Source organism: Cotesia typhae, unplaced genomic scaffold (genome assembly GCF_013202065.1).
Source record: "Cotesia typhae breed Kobodo isofemale line unplaced genomic scaffold, CoteBio_Ctyphae scaffold_13, whole genome shotgun sequence".
NCBI classification, from domain to species: domain Eukaryota; kingdom Metazoa; phylum Arthropoda; class Insecta; order Hymenoptera; family Braconidae; genus Cotesia; species Cotesia typhae.
In genome coordinates, this window is record NW_027423774.1 from 9,663,874 (window position 1) to 9,676,068 (window position 12,195).

Here is a 12,195-nt window from a genome sequence, read left to right on the forward strand (position 1 = left end):
ATGAAATATCATTATTGTCAATTTGATTGTACTTACCAATACTTAAAATTAATATTTGGCAACAAAATCATTGGAGTCCTTACATTTTTTATTATTTACTCTACTTATTTGTTCATATTTTAGTTATTTTTAAAAAATCATTCATTATTTATACATTAACTAACTTAAATAGATTTTTATTATGAAAATAAAAAATTTTCATCTCAGTTGGAGATTTGAATTCATAACTTCTCGGATTCTTGGAGCACTGCTGTCAACCGCAAGCCATCGCATGAGCCTGCCAAGCTCATGTACAGTAGGGCGACGGTATTTTAGTCTCTCCTCCGCGGTAATCACCTCGCTCCAAGGGGTTGAACCTTAGTTCAGGCGTCGGTGACTGACTGGGTGACACGCTCAATCGGTCACTTCTCCACAGTGCAACTTGACATCCTCGCGACAACTACTCTATCAACACACACTCACGATAGACCTCAACATTCTTATATTACCATACTCATACAACATAATCTCGCATTATTACTTAAATAGACTACTACTGTAACGCTAGATGGAAGGTAATGTTACAATATATACCCGAAAATACATTAATTAGCCTAAATAATGTTGTTAATATACGTTTATTCAGTTTAATGTTAGAAAATCAATTAAAACAATAATCTACCCATAGACATCAGTTAGTCTGTATGGACCCTATTCGTTTGACGTGGTAGCAATAACTTACAAAGAACTTGAGGTCTTGTAATTATTTTAATTTTTAAAACTTTAGAATTACTAGATGTGGTTTTTCATTGAATGTGGATGTAAAATTAACTGTGGTTCATTTAAAATGGTTTAAAAACTAAAAGTTTACAAGCTTTCAGTGTGTCTATAGATAGGTAAGTAGAGATCAGTCTTGAGCAATGTATGGGGGCTCGGTCATCTGTTCAATGGAGAGCTGACACTCTATTTTTCACATCTGAGATGGAAGTGGCGCAAAAAATTCGAGTCTACAATTAAAACCCTATATTTAAGATCGTCTATTCAATAAAAATAAGTCGATAATAATACGATCCATTGTTTTCTTGAAATGAGTCTTATGAAGCGTGTGCTTTGTGATTTTTCAAAATTTTCGATCTCTAATGCTTACAATGAATTTAGACATATTTTCAGAAAAAAAGTTTTATTTGATGGAAAAAACTTACGATTATTTATCTTACTGAACATGAAATATGAATCTATTATCAGAGCAGAGAACAAATTGTTTCAATTCCTCTCACGTCTCATTTGACTTTGATTTTAATAAGTCTAAAATTATAAAGGTTGTTACGATTAAAACATCGACAGCACAATGATACGTGATTTATTCAAATATGTTGTAATCATTGTAAATAATTTTCAAATGTTGATATCAATTATAAATTTACTCTTTCATCAATTCTTGTCGTCTCTATTGGAATTCAAATTCGTTAAACCTTGTATGGCGTCGTCAATAAACAGCGGATTCTTAACTTCTATCTCTCCTGCCTGCAACATTAAACAAATATAAGACCAAATTTGAAATGTGTACTTGGCCTGGTGGATATGCGATGATAACTAAGATTTTGTAATTCGTTAATGCTGCGTGTAAAATGATAACTTAAACACTAAATATTTATTTTGCTGGGGCAGGGTATTAGAAGATGCTAAGTAACTTCGTTGATATATTATCAATACATTGTAAAACATTATCAGAAATACGGAGATTTGAATATTGAACATTGATTGTTTATGACAAATATTTGAGAGCACGGAATTATTCAGTTATATATAATCACAAAATTTTAAGTTTTTGAGTATTAACTTACACTTAAATTATTAGGTTTGTTAGATAAATTGTTGTGCATAAGAGAGCATCATAGACATTATATCATATCGTACAAAGATGGACAATACATTATCACGAATTTTGAGCTAATAAACTAACAATATTTTTATTAATAAAGCTACTGTGGCATAGCGAACGACTAGCGAATAAATTTCATGAACATCAGAGGGCACGTCAGTAGCAGCATCATCTAGTGATGATTAATTACAGAGTTATTGATTGCTCGAGCATGATCTGTCGATAATTACACCTGAACACAAAAAAAAAAGATGCCTGTAATTTTGACTGGTTCCACCTACAAACATGTATTTCAATCCGCTGAATCTGAATTCGACATCCATTTGTCATGGTCACCCTCTAAGTTAAAGTAAAATGCAAGAAACTTGAAAAAAAAAGACAAAAAATTAAGAAAAACTGTAGTCACGGAGATGGAAAATTGTGTTTTAACCCGGATCAAGTATGATTTTTTGTTTCACTGAAATTTGATCTTAAATCTTGTTCAAACTTTCAAAAATTTGAATTTGATTTTCAATTCAAAAATTTTCAAGTTCGAATTAACTGAACTAGAAATTTCAAAGTGATTCCAAAGAAACAATGTAAAAAAATTTAACTATTTAACAAACTATTCGACGGTAGATGCACCTAACAAAATATAAATTTGTCCAGGTCACCCAACCAATGACGAAATAAATCGAACGCAACGAAGCTTACGAGGTAACCCTCGAGGCCTTCCCAAGTGACCCGCAGTTTTTCAGCTTATCAATTATTATTATTATTATTATTATTATTATTTTGTTATTAAATGCTCAGGGGGGTTATCCCCGGAGTCCGATTCTCCGAGGGCCCAGCCTGAGCTCCATCCGTTACTGCTGGACCACTCCGCACAACAAGGCGGTTAGTGATCACAGCAGGCCAAAGTCATTTCCCTTAAGAGACGGAGAGAACCAAGTAAAACAGCCTTCTGCATCCTAACTGCCAAGAACTCAGCTTTTGATGAACAAGCTGGAACTTTGGCAAGTGAGGATACAAAAGACTGTTTCATCCCTCCTAGGACGCCAACAATCAGGAGGACAAGCTTGACACGGTGACCAGGGTAAAGTTTGCCAATTTCAAACAGGAGATCCTGATATATTTGTCTTTTGTTCTCTTCTTTGGCTGAGATGTTATATTCAGCCGGGGCCGAGAACTCAATGACATAAATGTCACGAGTGGCCTTGTCGAAGAGCACAATATCAGGTTTGTTGTGATCTATCCGCCGGGTTGTTGCAAATGGCATCTTCCAATAAATTTTGCAACTATCATTCTCAACAACCTGCGGAATATCTCCTGGCAGATAAGGCAGCACTGGTGTCACGTCAATTCCGTAGCAATGACGAAGATAGTAGTACAGTACTCTCAGGGCAGCATTGTGACGCTGGATATATGCACCTCTCGCCAGCACTGGACATGCCGACAAAAGGTGCATAAGCGTCTCCGGATGTTGTCTACACCTCCTACAGGAAGTGTCCGGTAGCTGCATCTGGAGCACCTTGCTACGGTACTCAAGAATGTTAATGACACCATCTTGGCAGGCAAATATGAACCCTTCAGTCTCGGACATCAGGCCAGCTGACTTTAAGAAGGAAAACGTCAGCTGGATGGACAAGCCATGATCACGCACGTGTTTAAAGAACACGCTGTGCATGGACTTGTCCATCAGTTCGCCAAGGAGTAGTTTTTCCTCGGCGTTCCTGATGACGCTCTTAAATTCCTCCTTTCGGAGTTCCATAAGAGCGTTTATTTCTCCAAGACCAAGGGTTCTTGCCGCATATATTGCTGCCTTATACAAGAATGACCCCTTATGCGCATTTTCATGTTTATGTACAATTTGCATAAGAAAGTCATCCTCGTCTGCAGTGAAATTGACAACTTCGTGAGTTAAACCCAGGACCAAACGGTCGTGAAGCCGCTCCAAACTCTGCAATCCTCTCCCACCGATGGACCGGGAGAGGTATAATCTGGCGACTGATGAATTGGGGTGCATGCTCCGATTCATATTAATGATCTTACGGGTTTTGATGTCGAGATCTCGTAAATCCTTTCGGGTCCATTTCAGGACACCGAAAGAGTATAGTAAGACTGGGACAGCGAGCATGTTAGTAGCTGAGACTTTGTTTTTGCCGGAAAGTTCGGAGGACCAAATTTTCCGGAGTCTCCTAACATACTCGCTCTGGAGAGTTGTTCGGACTTCAGAGACCGCATGCATGCGGTGCTCTTCCATTCCTAGATATCTATACAACTCCCCGGCGTCTAATTGGCTTAAGACGCTCCCATCCACTAATTCGACATCATCACCAGTATCAGAGCACTTACCCCTCGCCAGATGTACGACCGCACACTTGTCCAACCCAAAAGACATTCCGACATCTCGTGTGTACTCTGCTACGATGTTGAGGGCCGCTTGTAGATGATCTTTATCAGCGCTATACAACTTCAGATCATCCATGTAAAGCAGATGGGTAATCGAATAGTTTCGATCACCCGGAGGCCCCACAGAGTACCCATGAGTTTTACGGAGAACAACAGATATAGGCAGCAGTGAAATGCAAAACAGCAGAGGGCTCAAGGAATCGCCTTGGAAGACCCCTCGTTTGTACTCTACAACTCCGGTTACGTGCAATGCGTTTCCACTTCCAATGTGAAATCGCGTTCGCCAGAGCTGCATTGTACGCCGAATACATTCCACTATTTCGGGATTGACTCCCAGGCATTTGAGTAGATATAAAATCAACTCATGTGGAGTTGAGTCAAATGCCTTGCGATAGTCAATCAAGCCATTGACAGGTTGCGTTGATAGTAGATCGCATCTTGTAAGACGCATCGATCCACTATCAGGTTCTCCTTGCAACCTGACAGGCCTCTTTAGTGCCACGTTGTTCATATATCTGTTGCCATACAGGCTCTATCTGCTGCAAGATACGGTTATTTAAAATTTTTGTAAAAATTTTATAAACCGCATTCAAGCAGGTGATAGGCCTGAAATTCTTAGGGTCAGACAAGTCACCTTTTTTAGGTATCAGTACGGTTCGCCCTTCTACAAGCCAGTCCGGAATCGGATCGTCAGCTCTAATGTATGATGTAAATATGCGGGCCAGATGGAGGTGGGTAGAAGTAAACTTCTTCCACCAAAAGACATTAATGCCGTCTGGTCCCGGGGCAGCCCAATTTTTGCTGCCATTTAGAGCTGAACGAACTTCATCCACACTGACTGCAGGGCTCTCTTCATCAGCATTCTGTCGACGGTGTTCCCGACAGAATACTTTGAAGTCGTGCAGAGCTGGAGTGTTGGCGTTCACGTTTGGTTGATCTCCATACAACTCAGTCCAAAAAGCTTCCACCCGCTCAGGTGTTGGATAATTCCCGGTAACATCGGTCTTTGGTGTCAGAAACCGTGAAGGGCTGGATCGAAACAACGAGTTGTCGACCAACCGCTTCAGCCTTTTCTCTAATGACTTTTTAGCAGCCACTAGAGCCCGCAATTTATTAAGACACTCTTCCTTGATGACATGAAGAGTACTCTTGTTCAGTGTGTGATGACGCCACCGAAGTTCAGCAGCAATGCGCCGAATTCGGGGCGTGTATGGTGTTTGAGTTGTGTCGTACTCAATCACACACTGAATGCGGGAGACCTGTTTCCGGGACATGTCAATTTTCAAGCCAAGTTGTGAGATGCGCTGTTTCAACATTGCCTCGATCGAGAGACATTGTCTCTCTCTCGGAAAAGCCGAAACTGCTGCACCATACACAACCTGGCTCACAGTGAGCAGGGTGGAATCCTCCAGGATGTTTGCACGGAGATCTTCGTTTACCGCGTCAAGCTGTTGTTGGGAGTAAGTTATCTTTTTAGATATACTTACTTGCCGTCCTACAAAGGGATTGTTGTTGTCCAAGGAGGAACGGCGTCGCTCTTGGTGTAGTTGCGCCGGAAAGGAAAGTCTATTAGACTGCCTTCTGTCCGGCACAAGCGATCTTCTATTTCGCCGAAGATGAGCGGCATAATTACGCAGGTGTTTGGGCGTAAAATGCGCTAGCTCCGGATGCATATCACTCCAAAGAGTGTGCATCCGGGCCATATAGCCGCTCACCCCCGGCTCGCTATGTTGGTAGCACACCAAGAGATCGACTCTCAGTTCCTCCGTCCACTTAAAGTAAGTCCTTAAGGCGCCAGGGTCGTCATCATTCATCGGGTCCGGCGTGCTCCTCCCACCTGATGAATGGTCCTCATCCGAAAAGGACCGGTTGTGGGGAGCACTTCTGAGTTGGTATCTTGTGGTAACTCAGTTATTTCCATGCAGTGGGTAGTTGGCCCACTGCACGGGCTACGTCGTTCGCCTACAGACCTGATGTTATGGTCTGCGTTTCCCGCGATGCGCCGCTTGGAGGCCACGTAGCAAGCATCGCTTATTATTATTATTATTATTATTATTATTATTATTATTATTATTATTATTATTATTATTATTATTATTATTATTATTATTATTATTATTATTATTATTATTATTATTATTATTATTATTATTATTATTATTATTATTATTATTATTATTATTATTATTATTATTATTATTATTATTATTATTATTATTATTATTATTATTATTATTATTATTATTATTATTATTATTATTATTATTATTATTTATATTGTTTTGTAACATACTTCATGTAATACGCTTCATTGTAGTAATATAAATAATCCGAATAATTACAGATATATGTTTGTTTCTCTTATCATTTTAGCAGATGCGTTCATTTACCCTTTTTTTCTATTCGATATATATCATAATTATCGTTCGTAAGGAGTAAACTCCAATCGTGCGTTGTAGCTGACACACACACACTTTTTTTTTATATAAATTCAAAATGGATGCGATTAAATTGAGAAGAAAAAATTAATTTCAATGACGGTAGAACTTTGCTTAGACATTACTTGATTTTTGTTTATTCTTATGACGAAGTGGGGGATTTTCAACTGCAAACAGATAATTATATGAACGCATTCCCGTTAAAATAAAAACTTAGTAATTTCTTCCTCCTTAAGTTCGAAAACCATATATTTCTTCTATCGATTTTCACGTGGTTGGCGGCATTCGAGGCAGTTTTATCATCCCCATGAGTTATTTTCAGGTTTTAATTGATCGTACCAACAATTTCAGAGTAACCCCGAAAAAACACTTTTTTCGGTTTTCTTTCGTTCACGATAACTCACGAATGAATCAACCAATTTTGACCGGACTGGCAGCAATCGACGTGGTTTTTTAATGTTAAGAGCTGATTAGTTTTTGGAATTGATCGGTAAAACCGTTTAACCCGTTGAGGACACATGGGGTCCAATGGACCCCAGACGAATTTCGAAGCATTTTTAAATCTAAAAAGACTCTTAGGAATTAAATGTAAAGTGCCATCTGTTGTCGTTTGAAGTCTCTACAACAAGTTTTGACACGTTACAAAGGTTTCGTTACAAAGGTCACGTTACAAAGGTAAAGTTTTAAAAAAAATCCAATTTTTTTTTTGTTTATCACTGTTAAACTGCTTCTGTAAACGTAAGTATTCACGCATGAATTAAATTTTTTTTTCTGGCAATAAATAATGGTTATCATTGATATGTATGTGTATATATACAGATGCCTTACAATCTTCGATCTCGAACCATCGTCAGCTGTCTAATGCAAGAAAATGAAGATTGTGGAGGTGTTGATGACGGAGGATCAGAATCAGAAGACCACGTTTCAAATGAATCTGAATACTCAGATACGCAAAGTGAGAATGATTATACGGATGCAAATTATGATATGCAGAGCGATTGGGAGAACGTGTCTTTAGATCAACATTTGTTAGAATCTCGTGCTCGAGGTCACCCGAAATCTCATTTGAGGGGAAAAAATGGTTTTGTTTGGAGTACAAAACTTTCATACCATCGGTCAGGTATGTTATTCAGGTATAAATCTATATATTATAAGTAGTAAGTGAACTCAGGTATATACACAAACATATTTACATTTTACCGTTTAACTCAACTCGTAATTTTACTTTAGCCTAAATTTTTTTTTCTACAGATCGATTAAACGTCACAGATCCGGTATTTATTCCAAAACCTTCTGGACCAGCAAGAGATTTACAAACTATTGAAGAATTTTAGAATGTGCTTTTTCTTCCGGATATTATCAAAATAATCGTTGGGCATATTAATACTGAAATTGAAAATCATTGTGCATTATTAATAAAGTAGGACATTGATCTTCAGACTTACCACCATCACACAAATGAAGAAGAATTACGAGCTTTGATTGGCATTATGTATTATAGTGGTGCTTGGAAGTCAGCATCTGTCGATACTCATGATTTGTGGAGTAATCAGAATGGATTTAATTTTTATCGATGTGTGATGTCAAGAATGAGATTCACGTTTTTGATCTCGCATTTAAGTTTTGATGACAAAAGTGCAAGAAATGCAGACAATAGGTTTGCTTGTATTCGTGAAATATGGGAGATTTTTATTTCAAATTGTAGCCAATGTTGCCAGCCAAGCCGTGATTGCACAGTTGATGAAATATTACTTGGATTCCGCGGGCATTGTAAATTTCGTATGTACATCAAATCTAAGCCAGATAAGTACGGTTTGAAATTTTTTTCGTTATATGATCCTTCAGCATCGTATTTAATATTCGCCATTCCATACTTGGGCATAATACCATTGACTGATTTGCTGCCTGACGAAATACTGACAGAATATTATTTTCGAAAGACTACAGTTCCAATTCATGGCAGTAAACGCACCGTTACCTGCGGTAATTGGTTTACATCTGTACCCCTTTTGGAACGTATGAAAAAAGATCCTTATCGGTTAAAAATTACTGGTATTATCAGAAAAAATAAACAAGAAATTCCTGCAGAAATGAAAATAGCCTCGAAAAATCCTCCAGCCGCGAAATTTTGTCACACAGATAGTTTGACGTTGGTATCATTTAAGCCGAAGAAAAATAAAATTGTATTAGTTGTAACATCAGATAAACATACAGTTTCATTTGGAGATGATAAGCCAGAAATTATTTTGCATTACAATGAAACTAAAAGCGGTACAGATTGTTTTGACTGGCTTTGCCATTCTCACACAGTGCACTCTAAAACTAATCGTTGGCCTATGCGAGTTTTCCAGGGAATGCTTGATCAAGCTGCGGTAAATTCTCGTATTTTATTGAAATCGAAGCTAGTGAATCAAGGCATAAATACAAATTTAACCGCAAAAAAATGTTTGGATAAACTTTCATTATATCTTGTGAAGCCTCTCTTAGAACGTCGGTACAGCAATGAAACAGTTCGTAGGAGTTTGCGCACCGCTATTTCTACAATTCTAGGTAAAATACGGCCAGCTGATGGTATAGAATGAGTAGAGCTGCCAAGTAAAAAAAGGTGTGGACTTTGCCCACGATGAAAAGATCGAAAAATCAATATACAATGTCCTGCCTGCGAACAGCCTATGTGCAACGATCATCGTATGTACTTATGCACCGACTGTGGTGGTAACGACTGACATAATTAACTTTTCTCAAAAATATTTACAAATCTATGTTATAACATTAATTATAATTAATATAATAAATAATTTTTCTATTAAAAAAGTTTATGTTTTCACATTTTTTTGCATATTTAGTTGTACCACTTCCTTATTATAAGATTAACCGAAATTCGTGACTTCAAACTTCAAAATAAAATTTCTTTTTTCAAACTTCATCAGAAATCTATTTTTTCCTTGAAAAAATATTGTTCCTTGAATAAAATGCCGTGAGCTTTTTTTTGATATCTTAAAATGTAAAATTTCTACGGCTATTTTTATAAAAAAAGTTCAATTTCGTGAGTTTTTTTTTCTTAAAAATTTATTAGTTTTTCAAAATCATAAAAATACTAAAACAATTAATGGACTATTTATAGAGAATATTAAATTAATGTTTGGCACCGGTTTTGAGTCAATACATAGCGTAGAATACAAATGGGAACTGTTTTCCTGCGGAGGGTCCGCTGGACCCCGTGTGTCCTCAACGTAATTTTTTCGATGTGTGTCCTCAACGGGTTAAAAGTTATTCTAAAAAAACCACATTTCAAAAAATTTTTTTTTGTAGTTTTTTTAAAATTTCTCAAAATCTACTGGTCTGAATCGGTTTAAATTTTCAGGAAATCTAAGTTTGGTCAAGAGCTTTCGAATGGCACCAACCACGATGAAATCGGTCGAGCTGTTCAAAAGTTATAAAAGGGTTACACACACACACACACACACACACACACACACACACACACACACACACACACACACACACACACACATACATACACACACACACACACGCGCGCGCGCGCGGATATCATCGCGGGAATAGTCAGGGAAGCTTCGTAGGACCACAAAACGTCAAGATCTGATGAGAACTCGATTTTCGAAAAACGGGGTGAAACCAATCTTCCCCTTCCCGATTTTTGAAAATTTTCAATTTTCTTAGCGGGAAGTTAAAAAATTAGCAAATAAACATTTAGACTATTCATCTGTCATCAACGCTAGTATCAACATCAACTTCATGAATTTTCAACGGCTACCATTTTTCCGGCAAGTGCGTCGTTATGAGTATGGCTTTTTTATAATTTTTAATTAAATTTAAAATCTTTTTTGTTTATTTTATAAATTATTGATTATTTTTTTTTCAGATTCACTGCGTACGTTCAGTAGCTTTTCAGGTACCGTGAATTACTCTTTACCGATAATTTTTCATTTGGTACCCGTGATCGGTTGGGGGTCATGTTATAGTTATTGTCGATAATCAACATAAGCTTGAGTCGATTATCGAAATAAATTAGGTAAAAAAAAAAAAAAATGTTGTGGTTAAACGTACTCTCTGCTCACCGTATTGGTCCGCAGTGGTTATAAGTTTAACCATTTCCATTAAAACATTTTATGATATTTCTTTTTCAAATATCATATCGCGTTATAGATGCCACTGGAACTTGATATAATAATATTTTTTTTTTACTTTTTGAAGGTGCTGATGGTTCACGTGGTCTGCCAGTATGGTCAGAGCTTTGATGTCGGTCAGAGTTACTCGCCCTATATATATATATATATATATATATATATATATATATATATATATATATATATATATATATATATATATTGTCACGGGATTTTAATTTAAAAATCCCGCGTCATCTTCTCCCGGGCTGGTCGCTAGGGATAGCGCCGCCAGGGTCCGCCACTTACTGGCCTCCGGCTCAGCTGATCCCAAAGTTGCCCGAGCACAATGCTGGGAATTAAAACTTTGGGATTAAATTAAAAATAGATATAAGTCTCGTTGATCCGATATTAATTAGGATTAAGCTTTCATAATTAAGGTTGAAATATTGGAAAGGATGGTCAAACGTCAACGGTGGCTAGTTGGCAATTATTTATTATGCAGAAATTAATTTCGGAACTATTTGAGTACCGCGGAGCGCGCATGCGCGGTGCGTTGTCTGGAAATTTGGAATAATTTCATGTAAATAATTTGCGCTATGTAAAATTCTTAAATAATGCTGAGAGGTATCAGTGAATTAATTTATGGAGGGATATTAATTTTAATTATCAAAGATTAATTGGTTCGATGGTAAATCCGCTGCCGGTGGGCCGGTCATCGGGAGACTCATTGCAACAAACCCATAAAAGTCACTGTTTTGACTTGCCTCGTGGCGCAGGAATACGAGGAAAAGTAGGGCCGCGGGGGGAGAGGTCATTCTGGTGGTAGCGCTCTGTGGCGAGCACGTGTTAAATTCTTGCGGATTTTGATAATTGTTTTTTATATATCACAAGCCGTGATTACTATTCAGAGTATTTTGTTGAGTGTTAATAAGCTACAAGAACCAGCGATCCAACTTAATCCCCCCGTGTGAGCTGTAATCGGGTGTCCCGGCATATTTTGGTTGCATTGTGTTCTCTCGGTGGTCGTACCAACGGCAACGGTGAGAGTGTTTGTTTGTGTGTGATACGACACGTGGACGATCACAACGTTCAATTTATCCATTATATTATTTTACATAGAGTATAATTAATTACGAGACTGAATCCAATATTTAAGTCTTAATAATAACGCTCACCGTTGACGTCGGTCCTCTATTATATATACACGTTATAATTTGAAATCATTGTTGAATTGTTGGTATGACCTTGAGCTAGTGTATTGTGGTTATTGTCATTATATCACATTAACCAAGTGAGAAACTAAATACCGGCTCAATTATATTTAATTATAAAGTAATTATTGTTGTCAAAAATAAGTCCACGATTTGGATCT

General features: G+C 37.4%; 1 protein-coding gene across 1 annotated transcript in view; it reads right to left on the reverse strand.

The window, feature by feature from the left end:
• Window positions 1-244: 244 nt before the first annotated feature.
• LOC141534585 (uncharacterized) overlaps window positions 245-12,195 on the reverse strand; it is a 348,478-nt gene continuing 336,527 nt past the window's right edge. The window contains exon 8 of the mRNA XM_074254017.1: window positions 245-1,503. Coding sequence (XP_074110118.1) covers window positions 1,411-1,503 — 93 coding nt within the window. The 3' untranslated portion in view covers window positions 245-1,410. The remainder of the gene's footprint in view (window positions 1,504-12,195) is intronic.